This window comes from Schistocerca americana, chromosome X (assembly GCF_021461395.2).
Source record: "Schistocerca americana isolate TAMUIC-IGC-003095 chromosome X, iqSchAmer2.1, whole genome shotgun sequence".
Taxonomy (NCBI): Eukaryota; Metazoa; Arthropoda; class Insecta; order Orthoptera; family Acrididae; genus Schistocerca; species Schistocerca americana.
The window spans coordinates 249814545-249841299 of record NC_060130.1 but is presented as its reverse complement, the minus strand read 5'-3'; the positions used below and the strand labels follow the sequence as shown (position 1 = coordinate 249841299).

At 41.8% G+C, this 26755-nt stretch overlaps 1 protein-coding gene across 1 annotated transcript in view; it reads right to left on the bottom strand.

Moving 5' to 3' along the window:
• Positions 1–26755, bottom strand: part of LOC124555943 (dystrophin-like) — a 1045948-nt gene that overhangs the window by 2488 nt on the left and 1016705 nt on the right. Inside the window, exons 51-52 of the mRNA XM_047129993.1 lie at positions 12216–12427; positions 1669–1823 (exon numbers count right to left, since the gene is read on the bottom strand). Of these exons, the coding sequence (XP_046985949.1) occupies positions 1669–1823; positions 12216–12427 (367 nt within the window). The remainder of the gene's footprint in view (positions 1–1668; positions 1824–12215; positions 12428–26755) is intronic.

The window sequence follows — 26755 nt, the reverse complement described above, 5'->3', positions numbered from 1 at the left end:
ATGGTAGTGTCACACAATGCAAAGAGAAAAGAAACTTACAATATGCAGATCTGAGGTCTCTACATCTACATCAATACAACCCAAGCCACCTGACGGTGTGTGGCGCAGGCTATTTCTGGTAACACTATCCGATCACTCCTCCCCTATTCCACTCGCGAATGGTACGCGAAAGAAATGACTGTCGGTAAGCTTCTGTATCAGCTCTAATTTCTCGAATTTTCTCATCGTGGTTATTTCGATCTTACACTGTCTGTCCCTAAAAGAAAAGGTAAAGAAGAACAAGGTTTAACGTCTCGTCGACGAGGAGGTTATTAGATACGGAGCAACAGCTCGGATGGATAAGTATAAGGTTAACGCTATGATAGGAGAACGGTCGTGTCTTATTCAGGGGAACCTTCATCACTTTCACCTCAGTCGTCTTAGGGAAACAACAGCAAGCCTAATCTGGGTGGTCAAACTGGGTTTCAAATGTGATTTTCCGAAATCCGAGTCCAGTGCCTCAACCATTAGCCACCTTTCTCATTCTATATCTATCATTCGAATCACAGTCTGAATCCAATTTCAGTGGTTAACGTTGAGCACTGCTACAAATTAGCTGCTTATAAGTTTAACAATTACGTCATAATAAAATATGACCGCTTTTCACAGCTGAAAGAAGAGGGCGGAATACTTTCTTTTTTTTTCAGAGGAAACTCTACGTTTCTGGATACGAACTGTTATTTCGAAATATATCCGTTCGGTTTACCCTACAAATACACGAAGCAGGTAATATTCAGAAATCAGGTGCAGGACGACGGATTTCAGCAATCAGAGAAACCTATTCCCCGATCCGTAACCTCGGAAGCAGGTTTCTGGAAGTTTATTTTTATCACGTGCCATCAGCAGGCAGAGGGTCCTTAGCAGGCATCCTTCAAGATAAACTGTGGAATTCGTAGGCAAGATCGATGGTTAATTAGTTGCGAGCGACAGGGTTAGGAAATTTACAATACTATTAAATGGGGTGGCTTTACAATCGACCATTTAGCACCTAATAAAAACAATTTTCTCTTCGATTTGGATTTTGCGATAGCCTAAAGATGTAAGAGACATCTGATATCGTAAAACGTCATAATACGGTAGTACTCAGAGTGCGGTGCTAATGTAAATGCTGTAGGTGTAACTTACGAAGTCATTCGGGTTACCGTTACTTTGAGTTGGAGAGGGGTTGTGTTCACTCGTATAAATAACTGATGTCAAGCGACGTGGGGACAATTATCAGATTTGAAAATAAGAGCTATTAGAGACCACCAAGTGATCAGTGGCTGTAAATTTGAAACAGAACCGTTTTTAAATTTTTCGCGTGTCGCTGCAATTGAAAAACATGTAATGAGTTGCCAAACTATACAGCGAGAAACCGATGACACGAAGAACAGTCATAGTGAATCAGCAGGTTACCAGATCTTCGTATAGCACTTTTTGGAGAGGCCCTTATCAAATTACTCCAGGTCGAAAGTATATGAAGTTATAAAATCGTTTCGGGTCAAACTGTGTGCCCAGGAAGACATTGTACAGAAAAAGGAACAACAGAAGGGTCATTCTCAGTATGGAAAGAAAAGAGAAGCGTAAAAAGTTATGGACGTTCCGACCTTATGAAAATATCACGTAATTATACAAAAGAAGTTTACCAACCTTGAATTCAAATTTCCATATCTTTGGTTGACCGCCTCTGTCATTTTCTTGACACGACTCGTGTCATCTTGCTGGTAAACAGCAATTAGTTTCTGAGTCAGCTGATTGAATATTTCGATGTGGTGTTTGTACTGATGCAGTTCGGCGTGGTATGACTGTAAAGAAAAGAAAAGAAAAAGCTTCAGTTACAGCTAACAATTACACATAATTAATTTCTGTCGTTAACCAAGGAGAGAATTTTTTTCAATGCAAAGATTTAGTACGTTGAAAGACTGGTTGCTATGTACATACACCTTCCAATACTTGTTAAACAGGAAACTATCTCGGCAAAGCTTAAGTTTAGTTGACACATTTTTATACTGTTTTCTTTCCATTATCAAAAGTAAATAGCCATATATCTGTTTTCAGCAATTATATTACACAGTATCTCGAAGGATAGGCATCAGCCAAAACCAGTACCATGAAGGTAATCATAAAACGTCATCAAAGACAGTATCGATCAAAAATAGGGACTTCATGTTTTATATACACACACACACACATCAAAAAAAGTTTTTCGGCTTAGATCCCTCAGAGAGGTTGGTGGGTCAGGTCGTCCATAAACAGAACTTTTCAATCTATCCCAGGCATGTTCGATGGGGGTTCATGTCTGGAGAACATGCTGGCCACTCTAGTCGAGCGATGTCGTTACCCTGAAGGAAGTCATTCACAAGATGCGCACGATGGGGGCGCAAATTGTCGTCCATGAAGACGAATGCCTCGCCAATATGCTGCCGATATGGTTGCACTATCGGTCGGAGGATGGCATTCAGGTATCGTACCGCCATTACTGCGCCTTACATGACCACGTCGGCCCCACATAATGCCACCCCAAAACAGCAGGTTACTCGCTAGACAGTGTGTATAAGGCGTTCAGCCTGAACGGGTTGCCTCCAAACACGTCTCCTACGATAGTCTGGTTGAAAGCATTTGCGACACTCATCGGTGAAGAAAACGTGATGCCAATCCTGAGCGGTCCATTCGGCATGTTGTTGGGCCCCTCTGTACCGCACTACATGGTGTCGTGGTTGCGAAGAGGGACCTCGCCATGGACGAGTCGTAACACGACACCCTGTGGCTGCACGAAAATCATTATTCAACATGGTGGCGTTGCTGTCAGTGTTCCTTCGAGCCATAATCCGTAGGTAGCGGTCATCCACTCCAGTAGTAGCCCTTGGGCGGCCTGAGTGAGGCATATCATCGACAGTTCCTGTCTCTCTGTATCTCCTCCATGTCCGAACCACATCGCTTTGGTTCACTCCGAGACGCCTGGACACTTCCCTTGTTGAGAGCCCTTCCTGGCACAAAGTAACAATGCGGACGCGATCGAACCGCGGTACTGACAGTCTAGGCATGGTTGAACTACAGATAACACGAGCCGTGTACCTCCTTTCTGGTGGAATGACTGGAACTGATCGGATGACGAACCCTCTCCATCTCATAGGCGCTGCTCATGCACGGTTGTTTACATCTTTGGGTGGGTTTAGTGATACTTCTGAATAGTGAAAGGGACTGTGATACAATAGCCACAGTCAACGTCTATCTTCAGGAGTTCTGGGAACCTGGCTGATGCAAAACGTTTTTTGATGTGTGTATGTGTTCTCTTCAACTTAATTTTATTTTATTTTCCATTATTATTATTTTTATTATTATGAGAGTTACTTGTATACGTAAGCTTACATTATATCATATTTCTAAGGATCAAGTGGAGTACCAACAACTCGCACATGAAGAAACAAGACACAGTACAGAAATACGACAGAAAAAATTACTCGGTATTAAATCCTTACTGGAAATCGAAAACTTACCGCCGTCCACAATCTGATGCCTTGTTGTGCGTTAGTCACTATATAATTCGATGAATGATTATTATGTTAACAACCTTCACGCCGGCCGAAGTGGCCGAGCGGTTCTAGGCGCTACAGTCTGGAACCGCGCGACCGCTACGGTCGCAGGTTCGAATCCTGCCTCGGGCATGGATCTGTGTGATGTTCGTAGGTTAGTTAGGTTTAAGTAGTTCTAAGTTCTAGGGGACTGATGACCTCAGCAGTTAAGTCCCATAGTGCTCAGAGCCATTTGAACCATTTGAACAACCTTAACAGATATGAGTTACGAGATACAAGACTGCTATTTCGACACAGAGTCACATTAACACTGCCAACAATAGACACTCACTCTTTGATTAGAACGCGTGGCGTCATATAATACGGCAGTATATCGGAAACGAACCGAAGAGAAAAACATACGGCATTCCTCTCTGCGACGTTGTCTGCGTAAGATCCGTACGTAGCTCCGTGTCAAGACAGCCAGTCACATCAGAATAGTTTTTCGAGATGGAGACCTTGATTTTTCTGCAAGGCTTCGTACACACAGCGTGAACGTGGTGGTATAGTGTAGGATTGTATCAACAGAGCGAGCTATAACAGAAAGACAGCGCGTCCTTTCTCTGATGCCAGCCCAGAAAAGAAAACAAGACACTTGCTTATTCTGGAGCCATGTTGTAGTCCGCAACGCCGTACTCTGCCGTGGCCTACACGACCACGCATTAGCACTGCCGTGCAAACTACAGAATGTTAATTTTATTTAATCTCCAACCTTGAGAAACGAGAACAGAGTGGCTTTCGCATTCCTCACATGTCAAAAAAGTCAGCACGATAATACGGTGTAAGTATGAATGTCCTGTGACAATATTTAAAAAGAAAACAAGAGGGAGTTTTCGAATTGGCAGGCTTTATTCAGAAGGCCTTACGTGGTGCTGATACGCTTCTCCGAGTAGATATGTATAATATTGATTTTTATGACAGAAACTGATTATCGTGGATATTTTCTTGCAGCGACTTCAAACATGATGTACGTGCGTTATGAATACTTTATTTATCGGGAAACTGCAGCCGCTAAGAATGATTACGGAAAATTGTGTTGTTTTTTTTTTTTTTTTTTTTTTTTTTTTTTTTTTTTTTTTTTGCAGTCGAAATTGATGTAGCCTATTAAGAGACTGGAAAGGACGAGGGGAACAAATTGTGCGAAAAAAGAAGAGCTTACACGACTTTTTGTCGTGTATGCGACCAAATCGTGAGAAATGTTCTGAGGGAAAGGAAGATATGGGTTTATTGTTAAAAATATCTAGAAACAAATGACTCACATGGATTACAAACTGACAGCATGTTGCTCGATGACAACATGAATTCGTCATATTCAGGTTGTAAATTAGAGATTTTTCGGTACTTGTCACGAAATTGAATTTCCCATAAAGTTTTGTTCATTGGATAATCCATGAATTTCGAATGCTTACTGAACACTGGCTAAACCACATGTTAGGGCAACTACAGTCTATAAGCAACATAAATGTTTTATTTAATTCATAGGCAACGCATTTATAAAATTATTTTCCATGCAATTTATTTACAGATACACCCTTTGCCTTTCAGGAGGAAAGTACTATAACATATAAAGCGTATTACTTAAAAGCATTGTTACTGGTACTCTTATTATTAGCAGGTAGGTTGGACTGTCCATGAATTTTGAAAAGCACCCACTCTAACCACAGAGTTTGAAAGACAGTAAAGAAATCGTAAAAGAATAATTAAATTTAAGCGGAAAATAGTTTTGAGTGCCTCTGAAAACCAGACTGTCCAATTTCAATAACTCATCTCTTGGTATGTCATAGATATGATACGATTATGAACTTTCATCCTGCGGATGAGACAGTCATGGAATAATCCCCTGAGAGAAACTGTTCTTCTTCTTCTTCTTCTTCTTCTTCTGCTTTTACGGCCTCATTGGACCACTTCAGTCAATCATTTCTGGTCCTCTTCTTTGGTATTTTCCCCTTCCGAGTGGCCCAGTATCTCTTCATTCGTTCCGATGCTTTTCGTCGTTCCTCATCTGTAAATACCCTTTTCATTGTATGTCGTTTGTCAATTTTTGGTTTAAATCTTATTTCTGTGTCCCTCAACTTCTTTAAATTTGGCGTTTTGTTCTGCAAATCATCCAGAGTTATTTCCAGTTCTTCCATATCCTCTCTTATTTCCTTAAGCCGCAATCCTTGTTGTTTCAAATTCCAGAGTTTCTCAATAATTTTCCTTGATAATCTGGTTTCTGGTGTCCTCAGAATGTGACCACAAAAAGAGATCCTTTTCTTTCGTATAGTATCGGTGATGGGCTCCAGTTCTCTGTATACCACTTCATTTGGAACTATCCGCCATTGCCCAGCTTTTTGATATTTCTTATTTATGCATGTTCTAGCAATTCTTCTCTCTACTTTTAAAATTTTGTCAATTCTGTTTTTCTGGGTGACTTTAAAAAGAGTTTCACTTCCGTATGTAACCTCTGGTTGAACCACCGTCTTGTAATGTTTTAATTTTGTTTTAATTGATAGACATTTTTTATTGTACGTAGACCATGTTAGTTTTTGAGCTTTTATCATTTTATTAGTTCTTGCTCGCCATGCAGGTTTCTCGTCCAATTTATGTGTTATAATTTCACCCAGGTATTTAAATTGTTTCACTATTTTAATTTCCCTATTGTTCACTGTGATGTGATCTATTACAAGTGGATCCGTTACCATTATTTCAGTCTTTTCAAATGATATCTGGAGTCCTAATTTTTGTGCTATATTTTGTAAGCTTGTTATTTGTTTCGTGGCTTCCTGAATATTATTAGCTAGTAATGCTAGGTCATCAGCAAATCCCAAGCAATTTAGGTTTATTTTATCTTTCTTAGTTCCAATTTTAATATTCATAGGATTTTCCTTGTACCATTCTCTCATTACATATTCAAGAGCACAACTGAATAGCAATGGTGATAAATAATCTCCCTCTCTCAACCCTGTTATAATCGTAAATGGTTCAGATATTTCTCCTCTAAATTTTACTTTGGATTTGGTGTTTGTTAAGGTTAACTGTATCATTTTTATTAATTTAGGATGAAGTCCAAAATTCCTTAATATTTTCATCATTGAAGATCTATGGATGCAATCATACGCCTTTTTGAAATCTACAAAGGTTATGACTAGTTGTTTTTGCCTTCTTTTGTAGACATCCATAACTAACTTCAAGGTGATTATCTGTTCTGGGCAGCTTCTCCAGGATCTAAATCCTCCTTGATATTCTCCCAGTTCCAGTTCTAGTTGATCTTTACAGCGGTTGTATAGTATTCTTGACATGATCTTATACGTGCAGTCCAAAAGGGAAATTCCTCTATAGTTGTCTGGATTTGATTTTTCTCCTTTCTTATGTAATGGATGTATTATAGCAGTAGTCCAATTTTCTGGTAATTTCTCTTCATTCCAGATTTTTACTATCCATTGGTGTAATGGTATCTTTACTGGTTCTGCTGCATATTTCCAAAGTTCAGCAAACGTTTGATCTTCTCCACTTGCTTTGTAGTAGTTCTTTCAAAGCTCTGTAGACCTCATTAATTGTAGGTGGATTTATATTTTCTGCTGGTGTTTTAATTGGGGTTTCTGTGTTTATCTGAAGAAGTTCTGGGGGATCTTCACAATTTAGTAACTTGTTAAATGTTTCTGCTAGAATTTCTGTATTTTTACTATTGCTATGGGCTAGGTTATTATCTTTATCTTTTAACATTAATGTTGGAGGATCATATCTTTGTAATTGTCTGCCAAATATTTTGTAATAGTCTCTTGAGTTTGTTTTTTCACTATTTGTTTCTATCATTAGAAGTATATCTTTTTGGTACTGACGTTTAACTCTCCTTATTATTTTTTGTGCTGTCTTCCTTTGTTTTGTGAGTTCCAAATATGATTTTTCTGTTTTTTCATTTTGATGCCTTAACCAGGCTTGGTGTCGACCCAACACTGCTTCATCACATTCATCGTTCCACCACTGGTGTTTTTTCCTTGGATTTATAGGGGCAACTTGTTCAGATATTTGTTTCAATTTGGGAATTATTTCTTCCAGATCATCTGTTATTTTTATATCCCTGGTTTGTGCTTCATAATCCTCATTTTGTATCAGTTTATGAGGGTCATAGGTTCTCTTCTTCTTTTGGTGGGATTTTTTCTTTGCTAATGGGGTTAATTTAATTTTAATTTTTATCATGTAATGATCTGATCCGGTATCTGTCCCTCTCAGTACTTTCACATTGTAAATTTCCTTGTGGTAATTCTTATCCATGCAGACATGGTCCAGTTGCCATTCTCCTTTTTTCCAGTCTGGATGTTTCCAAGTTTTTAGTTTACTTGGTCTTCTCTTAAAATACGTCGACTTTGAGATGGTTTCTGCAAAATTCCACTAGTCTTATGCCATTTTTGTTTGTTCTTCTTTGTGCTGTCCATTTCCCTATTATGTCTCTATATCTCTTTTCCCTTCCTAGCTGGGCATTGAAGTCTCCAATTAAAATTTTGATGTGATTTTTATTAATGTTATTCGTCGTTTGATCTAAGAGCTCCCAAAATTTTTCTACCTCTTCTCTGTTTTCTTTTTTATTATTTTTATCATTTGTCGGGGCATGGGCATTTATTATTGTGTACATTTTATTTGCAGCTTTTAGAGTTAATGTTGAGAGCCTGGGAGATTGTGCTTTAAATTCTATTATGGACTCTATTATTTTCAGACTCACCACGAATCCTGTTCCAAATTGTGGACACTGTTTCATGACTCTTTTCCCTGGTATTCCCTTATAAATCCTATATCCTTGTGACTCTATCGGCTCCTGATTAGTATTTCTCATTTCTTGAGAGAAACTGTTCACCATGTAACTTTTTTTTTTTTTGTTGCAAAAGGTTAAACAAGGCCAAGTCCATCCAGAAGTCTGAATCACATATGTACGACACATCGAAGGTATGTGATTTTAGGTTTTCACAGCGTAGGAAAATTTGGAATATTCCTCAGGTATTTAGCCGAGTGACATCGTCCAGAAGAAGCAATCTTCAGACATTGGCGCTGACTATATACCCGAGAAATATTCAAAACGTCGAAGTTAAATGTCGCACCCCAACGACGGCGGCAATAGCGACGTCACGTACTTCTTCGCTAGGACTGGACACAAGCGTCGAAGTGACGTGACAAACGAAACAGAAAAATCTCCAAGTCATAAATTCATATCTGTTCCACCTCTACGACGCTACATAGTAGAAAAGGGTGTTCAACGTCTGTTTTTAGTTCTGCATGTTTTATCTTAGACAAGAACTACAATTACGTCTTAAACTATTCGTTTTAACTGCGTTTATTAAACTAAACTTCCTCGTTAAGAAATTAATGCATCAACAAAGAAACCGTGCTCACATTTTAACCGAAGCGTTTTGTAGAAGACTGAAGCGCGGTAACTAACTATCACAACTGAAATCAGACTAATCTCTTCACTTCGTAGATGAAGCCACAAAACGTCTTAATGTCTTGGCGGACCATGAAATGAAGAGTACTTACATATCCGCTTATTTGCTTATAATATTGGATTAACTAATAATGTGATGACGAATTATGGCATTTCATAAACTCACACTATGAACTGGAAACAACATGCAGAGCTCACTTTTGAGCGGGGAATTCAGTATTAACTTTTTGATTGGCTCTCCAAGGAAATGGATGTTACTGATTCATTTTCTCCTTTACCCGAAGGTGTACCGTGGGTCAAGCTGCGCCTTCGACCGCCTCGTTCACCATAAAGCCACTTGTCGTGTTTACTAAGAATCATTTTACTTTTCACTACCACTGAATTAAACGATAATTTGAAATAGACGGTATACATCACAGTGTGGGGCAACAGTATCAGCCACAGTTAACACCCTCGTAGAACGGCCTTTAGTTAAGGGCAAAGCGTTACCAAAATGAATATTCTGCTGTCGGATACACAAGCACTGACAGCGCAAGAAAGCAAGGCTGAGTCATATCCCAACATGATAAACAAAGATTTCGAGATACAAGTTCGTCCTCAACGCAAAAAATGAAGGAAGCGTTAAGACAAGGAGGAGGATACACGGGGTATTTAATGGCTATGGTGTGAGAATTAAAATCTTATTGACCAACCACATATGAATGAAATCTCAAATGAAGAACTTGGTGTCAGTATGTGACCAGTAAAATAAAATTGTATTAAACTGGGCAAGCAGGCAGAACATTTACAAGGCATTCTTGCAGTAAAGAAGACGGAACGAATTACGAAAGAGGCAGTGAGGTGCGGTCAGTTGTTGGAGCTTGAATCAGTTCTCACTGTTGACGAAGGGAAGGCAGAAGCTGTACGAGTGCAGCATAGCGGACGGCTACGCGAGATCTGTTTAACAGCAGAAACTTTAAAGTTTCAGATCTGGGAATGACTTTCGAGAGAAGTGAAAAGAACATACCTGTACAGTACACTGAATATGCCGGGTCTTGTAACTACAAAACAGCATTTACGGGAAGTGTGCTCTACTGCTTTTCGTCTCAAGAATTCTGCTGCGGAAAGTCATCGTTTGCTAGTGGAAGTGTATGGAGAGCATGTTGTATCGAAAACAACGTAAAGAGATAGATTTCGACAATTCAAAGACAACTAGGTTAAGGTGATTGCGTCTGGTCGATGTGGCGTACTATGAGCTGCTGCAACCAAGTCTAACGGTGAAGACTGAATTATACGAAGCGCAGTTAATCAATTCGAATTGCGTACTTAAAAGAAGGACGTCCACAATATACTCAGAGACATGACAATCTGATTCATGATAACGCCCAACCACACACTGCATATCAAGTGAAGGAATCCTTTAAGGGACTTCGATAGGATGTATTACACCCTCAACTGTCGCCCAGCAATGTTCGCCTATTACAACAAAGAGCCAAAGAAACTGGTACACTTGCCTAATATCGCGTAGGGCCCCGGCGAACAGGCAGAAGTGCCGCAACACGACGCGGCATGGACTCGATTAATGTCTGAAGTAGTGTTGGAGGGAAGTGACTCCACGAATCCTGCATGGCTGTCCATAAACTCGTAAGAGTACACGGGTGTTGACATCTCTTCTGAGCAGGACGTTGCATGGCATCCAAGATATGCTCAATAATGTTCATGTCTGTGGCGTTTGGTGGCCAGCGGAAGTGTTTAAACTCAGAAGAGTGTTCCTGAAGCCACTCTGAAGCAATTCTGAACGTGTGGGGTGTCGCATTGTCCTGCTGGAATTGCCCAAGTCCATTGGAATGCACGATGGACATGAATGAATGCAGGTCATCAGACAGGATGCTTGCGTACATGTAACCTGTCAGAGTCATACCTAGACGTATCAGGGGTCCCATATCACTCCAATTGCACACGCCCCACAGTATTACAGAGCCTCCATCAGCTTGAACTGACCTCTGCTGACATGTAGGGTCCATGGATTCATGAGGTTGTCTCCATACCCGTACACGTCCATCCACTCGATACAATTTGAAACAAGACTCGTCCGTCCAGGCAACATGTTTCCAGTCATCAACAATCCAATGTCGGTGTTGACGGGTCCAGGAGAGGCGTAAAGCTTTGTGTCGTGTAGTCATCAAGGGTACACGAGAGGGCCTTCGGCTCCAAAAGCCCATATCGATGACGTTTCGCTGAATGGCTCGCACGATGACAGTTGTTGATGGCCCAGCACTGAAATCTACAGTAATTTGCGGAAGGGTTGCACTTCTGTCACGTTGAACGATTGTCTTCAGTCGTCGTTGGTCCCGTTCTGGCAGGATCTTTTTCCGGCCGCAGCGATGTCGGATATTTGATGTTTTACTGGATTCCTGATATTCACGGTACACTAGTGGTACGGTCGTACGGGAAAATTCCCATTTCATCGCTGCCTCGGAGCTGCTGCGTCCCACTGATCATGCGCCGATTATAACACCACGTTCAAACTCACTTAAATCTTGATAACCTGCCATTGTAGCAACAGTAACCGATATATCAACTACGCCAGAGACTTGTCTTACATAGGCGCTGCCGACGACAGCGCCGTATTCTGCCTGTTTACCTATCTCTGTATCTGAATACTCATGCCTGTATCAGTTTCTTTGGCGCTTCAGTGTAGCATTTGTTTCGGTCCATGCAGCATGGTCTTCCTGAACACCACATCTTTAAACGGTCTTGAAAACTGGCTCCATGAGTAGATCAGCTCATGAGAAACTGAGCTGTTTTTATAAAGGGATGCATTTGGTAGACCAATAGTTGGGGGAAGGTTGTAGCTGCCGAAGGAGACTATTTTCAATAAATTATCTTATACCATTCTATTACAATAAACGTGAGTTTTCTGTCCGACAAGCGCAACATGAGACGATAAAATACTCATCAGCCATAGAAAGGTAGGCAGAGATCACACAGACAATCAAAGGGTGAAATGTGATCAACCAGCAGTTCCCATAAAAACAGAATAGACGCTTTTGAAATGTGAGTGCTATTCGAGAATGCTGCAGATTATGAGATACTGAATGGAACTGGGCATAAAAGAAATGTATGGCATAACTTGACTAAGAGAGTAGGCATCCTGAGCCACTAAGGAACCATCAGTGGGATAATGGAGGCAAGTGTGAGGAGAGGTGTGAGCAGGTTGCAGAAGAACGTACCTTCTGCTCGCGCAGCTGCGCCTCGAGCACGTCTGCCGTGTGGCCGACGGCGGCCATGCGCTCGAGCCGCGTCTCCATGCGCGTCAGCCACGCCTCCACCTCGAGGCGCTTGCCCTCGTAGCGCTGACTGTCCGACAGCATCGCGTCCAGCTGAGACTTCCGCTGCATCACCTTGGCATTAGTCTCGTCCCAGTGCTCCCGCAGCTTCGTCACTGTCGACAAACATTTCCTGTTACGCATCCACACTATTCATTTTGATGTAGCATACGATAACAGCATTTTACACGTAACACTAGCACGAGCTACCGTGATTGTGAAAGTGCGTCTCAAATATGCGATATTATGCACGTCACAATTAAAAACCTAGGGCTAATATCAAAAAATGATAGTAAAATAAGAGCTGTTCATCAAACGACAGCAGAAAGTATGGCCAAGAAACGCTTTCATTGTATACTGAACACTAACGGTGTTCTTTCCTGAACGATTTTCTTCCTTCAGTGATAGGGATAAATATTCGTCGATTCGGAAGCGTAATATAACCACGTGTAACACTAAGCACGCAGTAGTGCAACTGACAGTAGCTGCTCCGTATCTTAGAATGCCGATAAAGATTTGCAAGTTTTCTAACGCTTTTACGTGATTTGTTTCTTGACCCTTTAATATAACTGATCACGAAGAACTTACATCTCGTACTCTGTCGCCGGCACCCTCCACCCTCTACCCCTTCCGCCTCGGGCACATGGACTTGTCTGAAGCGTCACATGGAAAGCGTACATGTGAAATACTTCGAGGTAATGAAAGATTCTGAATCAATTTACTAACAGGATTTTGCAAGTTAACGCAAAAGTACGTAAAAATACACATCATTCTATCTATGTATTATCAGGTTGCCCTCCATGTGGTGGGTGCACGCAACGACTGTGGTTATATTGGGTTAGATAGAGCAGCAATCAGTCGTGGAATTAAGTTGCTTTAATATGACATTTATAGTCACAACGCAGATCAGATTTCGACCTGTGTCAAGTCATTATCAATGCAATGCGGAATTGTAGCAGTTGTTCGTGCTCAAGTGAATGCTTACACAGTTCAACCATTACTGTTGCTTGCGCCTTTGTCCCGTATTGCGCGCGGGGTTTGCGTGGTTAAATCGGATGTGGCATGTTAATTTGAAGTGGTGGCCAGATGCCCTTCCTGCCAGAGTACCCCATCTGTCTGCGTCTAGTGTAAATGATGGAAAAGTGCGGATGTGTGTCAAATGTCTGAGAGTCGTGGAACTGAGGCATGACGTGAGGACCATCCCGGTATTCACCTAGAGGGATGTGGAAAACCGCCTAAAAATCACAACCAGGCTGGCCAGCACACCGGCCCTCGTCGATAATCCGACGGGCGGATTCGATCCGGGCCGGCGCGCCTACCCGAGTCAAAGGAAGCAGCACATTAGCGCTCTTGGCTAACCTGACGGGTATAAAAATACACATCATATTCCCTTTAAAATCTAACTCGACAGTTGTAAGTGAATCAGCATTCCGGATGCAACAGTATTTTCGGAACATTCCACTTGAATGCAGCAGTCCTAATAAGACAGAAGTTACTAATGTTATAGGCGAGATTTTATTTAATATAGATTTACGAGCATTCACTTATACTTCAAAGTTGCACAAAAACTGTCAGTCGTGAGCGTACGGATCTAATTTAAACAGTGTGTTTGCTCCATTAATTCATAAAACCCGTGTTAGACAAAACAAATCGTTCTTTTTCGGTATGATCGGACGACAACTACCATGGTATTTGTCCACGGGCATAGTAACAGAGAAAGCTTGAAAGGACTGTAGTCTCATTTATTCGGGTACACTTAAAATGAATAACTCTTGCCGGATTTGATTTCTATTTCTGGGATTAAATGCTGTCTAAAATGAAAACGTGTTACTTGATATTTCATGTTTCACAGTAATGGTTTCCATCGGAATGCTAATTCGCCTAGATGAATTTAACAGGGCTGCAAACTTAAGAGTGCCATCTTCTTTGACCATATCCTATCAAAGCAAGCTTCACATCTTGCTACAAATCGTTTAGGACACATCCTACTCTGGAACGAAGACAAACGACTGCAAACACTGTCACTCTGTGAGAGAGCTAGAACCGCACTATCTCACACGCGCAGGCGGTTCTTGACCATGTAAACTGTGCCGCTTGTTATCCCAGCAGTAACTTAAATATGCACTACGTTTCTACTGAGGGAGATGTCTTATCTCACAGGGGAGTTACGATCCTGTCAGGGAAAGGGAAATCACACGAAATGCAAAACACACAGTCTGATGTGAGGAATGCAGCTACAAACCTTCCACCACTGGATAGATGTATCACGTGCAGTTTCGTTAGTTACTCTTTACATACATAATACCCATGACCTAGGGAAGAAGGGAAAGGTACAAAGACACATAACAGACTTGTATACACACAGTTCAACAAAAAACACAACACACTTTGTAGCAAGCCTACTATGACTGGCGCGTGCTGTCTTCTAATAGCCTTTACGGCAAGGGTTTCAGCGTTTATTTGCCTCACTCGTGTGGCATAATAGCTCTACGCTACTACACAGCTTATATAACAGGATAAATATTATCTGCTGTAAGGTAAACTGTTAAGCTACAACACGCAGCCCAATTCTCAGAGGAATTGCACATATTCTAAATTCAGCACATGTCAGTTTAAGCGAGTGTCAGCAACACGCCTCAGGGAGTTTAAGTCAATTTTGCCACTGATTTCTCGGTGCTTGTAAGGGAAAAAAATACTCAGAAAAGCTGCAGTGCGTTAGCGAAAGGGACTGCATTAACACCAGGTGCACAGGAAATTTGAAGAGAAGACAGATCCCTGTAAATCACCGCATGCTGTTAATAAGAGGCGCACTTAGCAGAGCTTACTCAGTTAATACACACATTCAGTCCTGTTAGTCATGAATAGTATTCCTTGCCATCGCCTAAAAAGTGGAGAGAAATTTCTAGATATTTTGCATGCTACATCTCTCCAATTCGTTCTACGAAACAGCAAGCTTGAAATGCAATTGTACCTCTCCGTTTACGCCAACGTCTTAGAAAGCAGCAATGCAAATATTAATACTCGTAATAGCTGAGACCACTGATACTGATGGGTAATCTGAGAATTTCCCAAGATCGTAGATATTCCATTACACTGGTGAGCCAAAACGTTATTACCACCTGCTTAATAGCTTGTTTGTCCGTCTTTGGAACGAAATACATAATTGATTCTGCGTATCAGGGATTGGACAGTTTTTTAATAGGTTTGTTGAGGTATGTGGCATTAGATGTCCATGCAAAGATCATGTGATTAGCGTAATTCTTGGACGCGGTGACGGCACCCGACACAGACCCAGATGGGTTCCATAGGATTTACATCAGGCGAATTTGGTCGCTGGGACATCAACGTGAGTTCACCATGATGCTTCTCAAAACACTGTAGCAAGGTTCTGGCTCCGAGACGCAAACATTTATACTGTAGAAAGATAACATCGCCGTCGGGGAAGGCATTAAGCATGAAAGGATGCAGGCGTTTTGTAGCTGTCAGCGTGTCTTCGATTACTACATGTCCTATGCAACTGCAGGATAACGTCTCGAACCGCCGTTCACCTCGATGACGGCGATTGCGGAGACGACCAGCGAACTAGAGTAGCAAAAATGTGATTCACCCGAAGAGCAATTGATCGATGGTCGAATCTCGATGGTCCTGTGGCCACTGTAATCGTAATTGACAATGACGTTTCGTTAACATGTGAACACGTGGTCTGCTGTGGAGCTCCATGTTCAACAAAGTGCGATCAACGGTGCGCACCCAAATACTTGTGCGTGCAGCACCAGCAGTGCGCTCTTTCGGCAGAGATGCCATAGATCACTATATATCCTATTCCACAGAGCAGACAAGCCTCCGAACCCCACGTTCTATGAAGAGTCGTGGGCGTCCAACCATTTAGCACCTAGTGGTAATTTCACGGCTCTACCACTTTTCGTAGACGCTCACGACAGTAGCACGCGAACATTCGATCTGCTTCACCGTTCAAAGGCTCTGCGTAGTAACAATCCACCCTTTGTCAAAGTTGCTTATTGCAATGGATTTCCCCACTTGTCGCCCTTGTCTTCGCCAGGGTGATCCCCTGTCCTTGTCTGCTCCACTTACATACTTTTTCTACTGCGTCACACGCCCGCAACGCCAACAGGTGACATTCAACCTCGCGGTTGGCAGCGGTCATAATGTTTTGGCTTATCAGTTCAAAAATGGCTCTGAGCACTATGGGACTTAACATCTATGGTCATCAGTCCCGTAGAACTTAGAGCTACTTAAACCTAACTAACCTAAGGACATCACACACATCCATGCCCGAGGCAGGATTCGAACCTGCGACCGTAGCAGTCGCGCGGCTCCGGACTGAGCGCCTAGGACCGCTAGACCACCGCGGCCGGCGGCTTATCAGTGTATATGAATAAAGTAGTAGTTTGATGTAAACATCAGTGACTCATTTAGCGGTAATTCCCCAATATTTCTAGGTCACTTCATAACAGACATGCTCTCCACACTTGTTAGTGATAAACTTTATTGTTTTCTGAAATTCTATATTTCGGTGACAAAATACAAGCTTGCCACAATCAATCTTGACGGTTAAGTAATCGTACAGACGCAAAATTCAAACATAGTCTCATCAAGTGTAACACAGCAACTATTTTTAACTCGGCTGCAAGCAGATCCATCAATTCTACAATCCAGCTAACGTGAGTGGCCCTAGGTAGAACACGATAACAATGAAAGCAGAATGTTTGTGGGACTGAGTGTCATACAGGATACAACGGACAAAGATTCTATCTTAACAAAGAGGCGAATTCGAATAATTTCCTCCCTTTTCTCCACTTCAGTGCTTCCATAACAATTAACGTAGAGGTGACTTAAGTGGACTTGCAATCTCTCTTCCGACAGCTACAATTCACACTCAAATTCTATGAACTTAGGCTGCAGTGTGGTTCAGACTACCACACGATGGTACATAAAGAGCCCGTACATTGCAGAAATACAGTCTTAGCTGCTGAGCAAGATACTGCCGGTAGCGGAGCCATAATGAGGTGGAAAGCATTGTCCTTGGCTCTCGTTGGTACAGGTTGGAAGCGTTCAAAATATTTCGTTTTATGTCTTTTCCTCACCCGGATCACAGCCAGCAGCGTAACGCCTGCATATTACCCAAGATGTTGCCGATGACCTTGTTATGCACTTTTATCAGTGTATCGAACGGATCTAGCAACACCGCCCATGACAATATGTCTACGGTACCCAGTATGCCTGCTATAAAAAGTGAGCATTTTTTTTTCACAAGAATCTGTGGTTGCAATGGCAGACTACATAGTGAAATGAAATCACTGGGTGCTGTGCAGCAATGTAACTGTTAGTATTAAATGCTATCAGAATTAACGGTAGATTAAACGACAGACAGTTTTAATCTTTTACTTGTTAGACTACTGACAGCACCCAGAGCAAGTGTCATTTCGTTTCGAAGTTTCCGCTACAGCGATATCAACGTAGGAAGCTTATAGGACTGCAGATTTCTTGTTTCCTGTATTGTTTTTAACGCAGTACTAGTGTTGTCATTCACCTTTTTACCTGCTAAATTGCTATTCTTTAGACATTGTTTCAGCATAGTATCCTTGCTACGTTTCTAATATCGGCAGAGAAGTTCGACGATTAATATTTACAAATTTATTATATTAATTATCACAAACCCAACCCCTCAAAACAAGGAAAGTAGTTCGACTACGCTACGTGGTGAAAACGTTATGTGCTGGAAATTGTGCTGCTGAAATGAATCTCGGGTAGAAGGTCTGTGTCTGTTAAAATGCACGTGGTAGTGATGAACCTGGCCACCTCAGTCTCCTAGGTTAACTATACACTATCACTGATACAAGGATTTTGGTAGTTCACGACACACGGAAACAATGACCCACATGTTAACAACAACACGACGCCCCTCCAAAAATAAGTTTCCTGTGATGCTCGAATTATCGTCTCTTCGAATTTGAATAGAAATCTGAGGAATTTTTTTCAAACGCTTTCAACTTTACCGTCTGTCTTAAAGCAATGAATGCGGACAGGTGTCACGTAAAAATTTAATTTTGGCACGACACGACTGAAACACCATGAATTCGATCCTACTCTTGTGCTTGTATGCACTGGCAGGAAATTTCTTTTCAATTGAGTATACTTATTATTTAACGGCTATTTAAAAATAAATATGGTTTACAAAGAGTGATCACTGGATTACGACCACATCGCTAATCGATCAACTCGAGGAATACAATCTTCGTCTGGCAATCCACATTTAGATTTACTGATACGTCTCGAAATACATTCATTTCAAAGTTCGGCTGATCCGTTGGAGAAGGCAATGGCCCATTTCCTTCCTCATCGTAGTGAAAGTCCTAGATGTTTCTGGTTCTCTGGAGTCCATCGATACGGTGTTCATTAAACTCCTAAATTTCCGTCCTTCTTTCATCGCAAAACTTTGTAATGCACAGCGATAAAACAAGAAAGGCATCTGGTAATTAATGTTCTGGCATGACGATGAAATCCTGCGGGTACGGTGCCTCAACACTGCAAAAAAGTGTTAGAGAGCTGCAGTAGTTACATTCTATGGAGTATGGAGGCTGCTGTGAACACGACGAAAAGACGAACTGCGGGGACAGCCGTGGAGGCGACAGAAACCTTCAAAGCCGTGGCAATCGCGTCTACTTTGGCAACAGGTACACGCTGCCAGCCACATCACTTTGTAACATCTGGCGATCCAACATATCAGTGCTCAATATTATACAATCTCCATCATGTAATGCACACTCGCAAGTCAACTGTTTCAACAACGCTCTCTGTCTCCACCAAATGCCATACTGCTTCATCAGCATATTCGATACTCATCGTATAAAGATTTTGCTAATTTAGACACGAAAACGTTCAGCTATCATGATCAGTATGGGTTCGTTCATTCCTCGTCTGGGCGTAAGTGTTTTAGCATGAGAATTAGATCTACTGTGCTTGATGTACAAAGGGGACGCTGGTAAGGTGTGTAACATGTTTGCGTAAGTACAACTTGAATCTCTAGCGTCAATTCAAAGAAAATAACTCTTTCTTTCATAATTTTCAGTGTTTCACAAACTAATCAGTTTCGTGTCCTACTGAGCATTCGTGACACTTCTGTTCGCTCAGTACGTCCCACAATCCAACTGACAAAAGGTCACATTGCACGTAGTACTGTTGGTCAAGAAACAAGATTCCCATTAAAACCCTGTAATGATGAATTTTCACCCTATTGGAGCTACACGGTATTATATAGTTGGCAATGATTCAGTGATCACACACTGTAGTGCAGTGGTAATTGCACTGTACTTGTATTCCCCGTTCGTGCGCGCTGTCTTGCTTCTGCTGTACTTTCCCTAAGCCACGTCAGCAAAATGCTGCGAATACTCCTTCAGCGAGGCCATGCCCTATTTTTGCGCCTATTCTCTAATAGGCTAATATTCTGTACTTAATGGCTTTGCTATTGACGACACGCCTAACTCTGACGTATCCAGTTACCCATATGCCTACCAACCAATGTATCTGTTTTCCTCCATTCCACAGCACAGCCCATAGGAGCACAATGGCGATGCAGTAATTTTCTGACTTTTGTGATAACACTTTTCAGATGTTAACACTTCTCGCTGAATTTACAGTGAGCTTACCAACTTGCGGCGAATTAAACGAAGAACCGCAGATCCAGCAATTAAAATATAACTTCAAAAGACGGGACCTGAACGGTACAGCTGTTACGCGATAACTAGAGCGTATGCACAACTTTTTGTCTGCCGCAGAGCTATTGAGTCGTCACGAAGCACACTTAGCTATAGCGCAGAGCCACACAGCTTGCGGATTAGTTACAGTGGAAGCCCCTACTTGAGAACAACGCCAGGAGCTCACGGTGGCCAGTGGGAGCACAAAGGAGGTGATCTCAGAACAAGGTAATGTGAAAAAAGAACACAGACGTTACGTTGGTTACTGGTTACCTTTCAGATACGTCCGAAGGTGGTACAAGATTGGCGAACACAGTGAATCGCACAGAGCTGCAGACAACAGAAACGCTCGTCACAAAGTAAAACAAAAGCAACAATTAACATCAAAAATATTCAAAAACTGCGAAAAATTAAAAAAAATATTTTGAGACAGAAAATGAGATAAATACAGTGATAAAATGCATATATTGTTACCTCTAAAAATAATTAGAAAAGTACAAGAGAACGTTCACACGTATGTCCCACGCACACACGGCAATTAGACGTGTATTAAAAACAGAACAATCGTATAAAAAAAAAAAAAAAGAACACAATCAAGTTACTGCGTTCAAACATATAGTAAGCATTCAAAATACTGAAGGCACTGAAAAAATAAAAAATGTAGAAGTTATCAATAATGCAGCTCTGTAAGTCAAGAACTACTGTGAAATGCAACAACTGGTGAGAAGACTAATCACTCAACTTCGTTTCATATCCTGCGTATCTGAACACAGCACAAGCATTCAGCAGCTGTTTTGTATTAAGTGATGTAAGATAATCATGTGACATGTTAGTATAGAAACAAGTATACTCCTTATTTTCTTTTATTATTATACTGCAAACATTGCGAGCTAGGAAGAAAACAAATGAAACCATCGTAGTTTCTAGAACTGGTGTAACCTTGATTTCCTTAAATAGTCCTGGTCCATCTAAGCAGAAAAAATGAGACTAAATGGTCTATTATTATAATCTTATTCTTCTCTGCGACGTGCTAATGCCAAAAAACGTAACACGCTTACGACGAATCTAAACAGAAAATTACAAATGGAAACTCAGACATCAGTGTTTGGCGTAGAGAGAATGAGCTCTGATGCGGGAATTCTTAGATGAATGGAAACGATGACTTTAGCAGAACAACGGAACTGGAACATTGTTTTAGGCACTGAATTTGTATTCCAGAAGCTGGGCTAGGTATCCTGTAAAAGATTTACAGAATTTCTGTAACTCCAGACGAATTTAGCGACTGTTCCTTCAAACACCCCACGTGTAGTAAGTTCTGACGCGGATAACCACTGCAAGCAGGTCTTTTACCGGCACTACAGGATGCAGTACACGAAAGTTCACATAAAAAAAAGAGTGTAAATGAGACATGTTGTCTACTTAGACTACCCTCTCTCCTCGAATGTTGTGTTTCGACTTTCTCGGATGTGAACTCCAACCCGCGCCGACTTGTCACTGTGTTTAAATTTTCAGTAAAAATCTTCTTAGATGCTAGCTGCCACATTATTACACGTCAGGAGCATTAATCATTGTGGACTCTGCATTTGTTCCTCTGAGCGGATAATTTTCTTGTCGGCACACCGTAATGTTCCACGGAAGCTACGAACGAAATTTCGCTGTACATGGGGGCTCGTGACTTCTACATCTTCCGCGTAGTGGCCACCACAGCAATAAATTAGTGAAATGAAGGGGGCATTTTTCTGCTTAGGCTGTATGTTTCTTACGACGGCATCTCAATTATACACCAAGTTACGTCATTTTGGAATGTTTACCCAGAATTAGGTGCCATTCCCATGCAAATCGAAGCGAATTCACACAATGTGTTACCGTACGTGATGGCTTGATAGACAATCCGTGCGCTTAAAGTGGGAAAAAATCTTGACAGATGGTGAGTGCTACCCTTGCCGGGAAAAGCTGTTTTCCCGCCTTAACTGCACCCATTGCAAAACCATCACGATCACTTTACTTCGTAATTCATCACAAATGGTAACCTACCGTGCGAATTCGCTGACATTTTCATGGGTATGGCGCCAGTTATGGGTAAACTCGAAAATGGCTTTTAAAGTTGAAACTAGTAGTTTAATTAAAAAGATCCCTCAATACATAGACAAAGTAAGAGGACAAATGTTCCTTTCATTCAAAATCACACCTATGCTGAATTTTGTACGGACGCTACATTGTCGTGCTTACTCTATTAGGACGCCGTTCTCTCCTTGAGAAATAAGCTGTCGCTATATGCGTTTCGTAAAGAAAGAAAAGGAGAGAGTAATCCGCTAACATTTGGTATCACGAATGTGACTGAGTGAGTTCCTTGTACTCAATAAAATAATACAACACAATATGAATACTTCCATCGCTTCGCAGCTGTTTGGACGCGAAGCGGGAGGTGTAAAAATGGAAGGAGACGCCATAAATCAGAATTACTGTGCAGTTTGGTTTACCAGCGAGGCAGAACTCGGCGCCGCGACAGAAACCGTCTTCGAGCCTGCAATTTATAGCTGTAACGTGCTTTGCCGCCTCTCCATCCTACTTCCGCAACGCTCGGCGCCCAACTTCTCTCGCTCGAAAATCATATCAGCTTGCCCAAAAATTGGCTAAGTTCCTTTGCCAAAGCGGATTAGCGGCACGACATCTCCTGGCTTGCGCGAACAGCGTTCGCACGTTCTTCTTCCACACACCGCGCAAGCACATTTCTACCGTCCCCCAAATCTTAAAAACCCAAATGTCATCAGCTTATCTTCAGTCTTGAACGTACATACCACCGTACGACTTAGTGATAACCACTAATTCGAATCTACAGCAGCCGTCAATAATAAACTGAATTTCTTCTTACCTGACTGCATTCTCTTTCCAAACATTACACACAGATACACAGTTGATCTTTTTTCCTGACGTCTTTGTGTCACGGGCTTTTGTACAACGTAGATTATTGTCGTTTATTTTGAAGTGGATACGGATTTGTGAATGCCTGTTTTTGTGTTTGACGTATGTATGTTCTGTTTCCGAAAATGAAATGGATAATCAGCCCGGGATTTGGAAAACGTCTAAACATCGTACTCGCGTGTACCAAATGAATGATCGTTAATCCATCGCGTGGGATCGATATGGATCTGGCTCACTTCCCTGTCAAGCGTTGCGTGTTAAGCTATGCAGGGTGTTTCCGCAAGAGCGTGCAAAAATCCAACAAGACATAAAGGATGTTCCACTGAACAACTTGAGGCAGGGAACCTGTGGTCGGAGAAGCCAGCTTCAGGAGATAATAGGAATTAAATCACTTTGTGTGTACTTTTTTATTTACATTCGTTACAATTTACTGTATCTTACAAAATGTGACGAAACCGACGGCCATTAACCTCAATGCAAGCATGACATCGGCGAACAAGATTCTGACGCACCTTGACAAATATCCCCTGTGTGTTTCGAATCACATCACAGGCAGCTAAAATTTTGGCAACTAATTACATATCCGAATCAACTGGGGTCTGATACACAAGTGACTTTAGATATAACCATAGGACATAATCAAGGGGATTCAGGTCAGGTGACCTCGCAGGCCATGAAATAGGACTTGCCGTTCCATTTCAGCGACAAGGAAATACTGTACCGGAACAGTTCCATCGTATTGTGCTGTACGTCTCTGAATAGCACTGACTAGTGAATGGATCTATTGTTGATTCACAGCACGTTCTGTCATGGGACAATGTAAATACAACAGTAAAGTAAACAAAACCCGCATCATGACTTTCTAGAAATCAGGCTGGTCCTCCTTGTTTCCTTGCAGAAAATAAAGATTGTGCGTATGAAAACACAGCACAGTACGTGTAAACTTGTACGTATGTTAGTTGTAAATAAGCGGGAAAACAGTAATGCTAGACAAAGCAGTATGTAAGTTTACTTCCATATCTGCTTAAGCTGGCTTCTCTGACCCCATGTTCCCTACCTCAAATAGTTCAGTGGAGCAATCTCTATGTCCTGTTACATTTTTGCGCGCTCTTACGGAAACACCATGTGGGAGTAAGTGCCCACAGTTCCACGCTAACTGGAGAAAAGGTATTCTGTAAGCGTGGCAAAAGCGTGCACCATGAAAAACTTGTAAGCCCGTAGAATTACATCTGCTAGTGAAAGTTGCTTAACGTACTTGGTACCGGCTGTTACATCGGATGCACGATGGTTGCTTTACTCCAATTTCCGAAGTTGTGAGGACATCTGACATTACTTCACACAGTGAGTCATGTATGTGACGGCAGGACTGCACGCAAGACTCAACCATGGGCCGTGTACTTCGCACGGTTAGCCTACGGCTATTTCGTGCTCATGACCAGTGACTACAACAATTAAACGAAGCAGTCATCAACATACGCTGCCAAATTAAATTTAGAACTATAAGACGTTTATCCAACTCAATACCAGGCGTCCAGTGGCATTTATGTTAAAAGGGAGCAGGAGAAACAACACAGTGCATTTAGTAACGCCACATCATGGGAGACGGTACATCTACAACATCTATCCTCCTGAATTTTATAACTAGAACAATCGTGACTGAAAAAATAAATTAATTTTTTATCTTCGACAGGTTAATAATTCATTAGGATCTAGCACTATCTGTGAAGCTTATTTCTTTGTAGAATTGAATAGTTCTATCGTACTTGCTATAGACTTCAACTCATGATGGCTGCCACATGAGGCGACTTGGGCAATATATGTACAAGGACAGTATATAAAAGTACCCGCCCTCGAAGAAATGGCTCTGAACACTATGGGACTTAACTTCTGAGGTCATCAGTCCCCCAGAACTTAGAACTACTTAAACCTAACTAACCTAAGGACATCACACACATCCATGCCCGAGGCAGGATTCGAACCTGCGACCGTAGCGGTCGCGCAGTTCCAGACTGTAGTGCCTAGAACCGCTCGGCCACTCTGGCCAGCCCGCCTTCGAAGAAAAATGTTGCTAACGCTTGTGGGTGTTAACACCAAATGCCGCCATCTGTTAGGTGAAACAAAAGCGAGAATGACATTCATAGGTTTGTTTCTATTATGGCAGTCACTATAGTAAGGTACGATAAGTGGCTTTGCCGGCCGGTGTGCCCAAGCGGTTCTAGGCGCTTCAGTCTGGAACCGCGCGACCGCTACGGTCGCAGATTCGAATCCTCCCTCGGGCATGGATGTGTGTGATGTCCTTAGGTTAGTTAGGTTTAAGTAGTTCTAAGTTCTAGGGGACTGATGACCTTAGATGTTAAGTCCCATAGTGCTCAGAGCCATTTGAACCATTTTTGATAAGTGACTTTCACCGATCTGGCAATAGTGCAGTACCGTTTAGTGATTCGTTTTTTGCTGTTGGATGAGAAAACACGTAACGAGATAAAAATTAAGTTGGATGCTATTTATCGCGAAACTTAGCCGTCACTGGACAATATTATCATGAGGTAATGGACCGCTTCGACAAGGTATTGTCGAAAACACGGTCTCATTCGGCGAAGAAGAGAATGTCGTTTCACCATAAAAACGTGATAGCATGTTCATCTGCGTTATTAAGAAATAGCTCATGTGTACAGAATTAAACTCAAATCAGGAAGTCATCGTCGAGACAGAGTCGTATTAGAGACAGCTCGACAATTTGATGGGTTAAAAATCACAGGGAAGTCGGTTAAAATGTGTAACCCTGGCATTGTTACAACATTAATTCCCTTATTCCTAACACTGGAACTTATTATCCTCGATTCATTGACATACCTCAAAACGACGCGATATTCTTTCACATCAACAAACAAGACGAACTTTCTATCCGGGGTCACCACTCTGAAGTATTTCAACAATACTTTTTTTTCTCTGTGTGTCTAATTGAGTACTTATCTTGTGCGGTAAGGAAAACCACTTTTAACACGAAAATAAGAAAGGAAGCTTACAGTTTCATCTTCACAGACGTTATCATCGCTAGAGAATGAACTCTACTCCACCTGAAAACTGACAGGAAGCGGTTTCATTGTGAATGGACTGAAGAACATTGACAGCGTTGGCACGAAGTAAATTAAAGAAATCACAGAAAAATTTAGTAAGGAAGGATGAATAGATATTAAAATCTTGCTCCTCGTTGCAGCATTAAAAGGACTAGAAGTCGTAGTACATTACGAAATGGCGGAATCAAATAGTTGTCGATACACAGCGTTCGTCTATACAGTGTAGTATATCATTATGCTGAAAGCTATAGTAGTGGAAGAAGTGTATGTGGTACGCATGAAGCGCCAAAAGTATAAAGGGCGATCAAAAAGTTTCCGTTTGAAGGTCATACAGTCATGAGTCAGTATGCCAATCAGCCAAAATCGATGTGAGCGTTGATACAATCATCGTACCGAAGCACCAGGTAGAAGATATCCTTTTGGTAAAACACCGTGTCCTGCTGCGTGAAAGAGTCGTAACTGTCTGCTACGCAGCCTCCTCCAACAGAAATTGGCGACTCTTCGAGTCCTTTTTTAACGGACCGACGGTACGATAATCGCGTGGGTAGGGATCAAGACTATAGGGCGGGTGCTCGAGGGCCTCCCACTCGAGTTGGCGTAACTTCTGCGTTATGACATTTGCGATATGGGGTCGTTCATTATCTCGAAGCAGCATGGAACTTGGCGCACCATTCCACAACTGTGGTATTCCGCACACATGCTGTCCCGTACACCTTCATTCTCCGAAGGATAT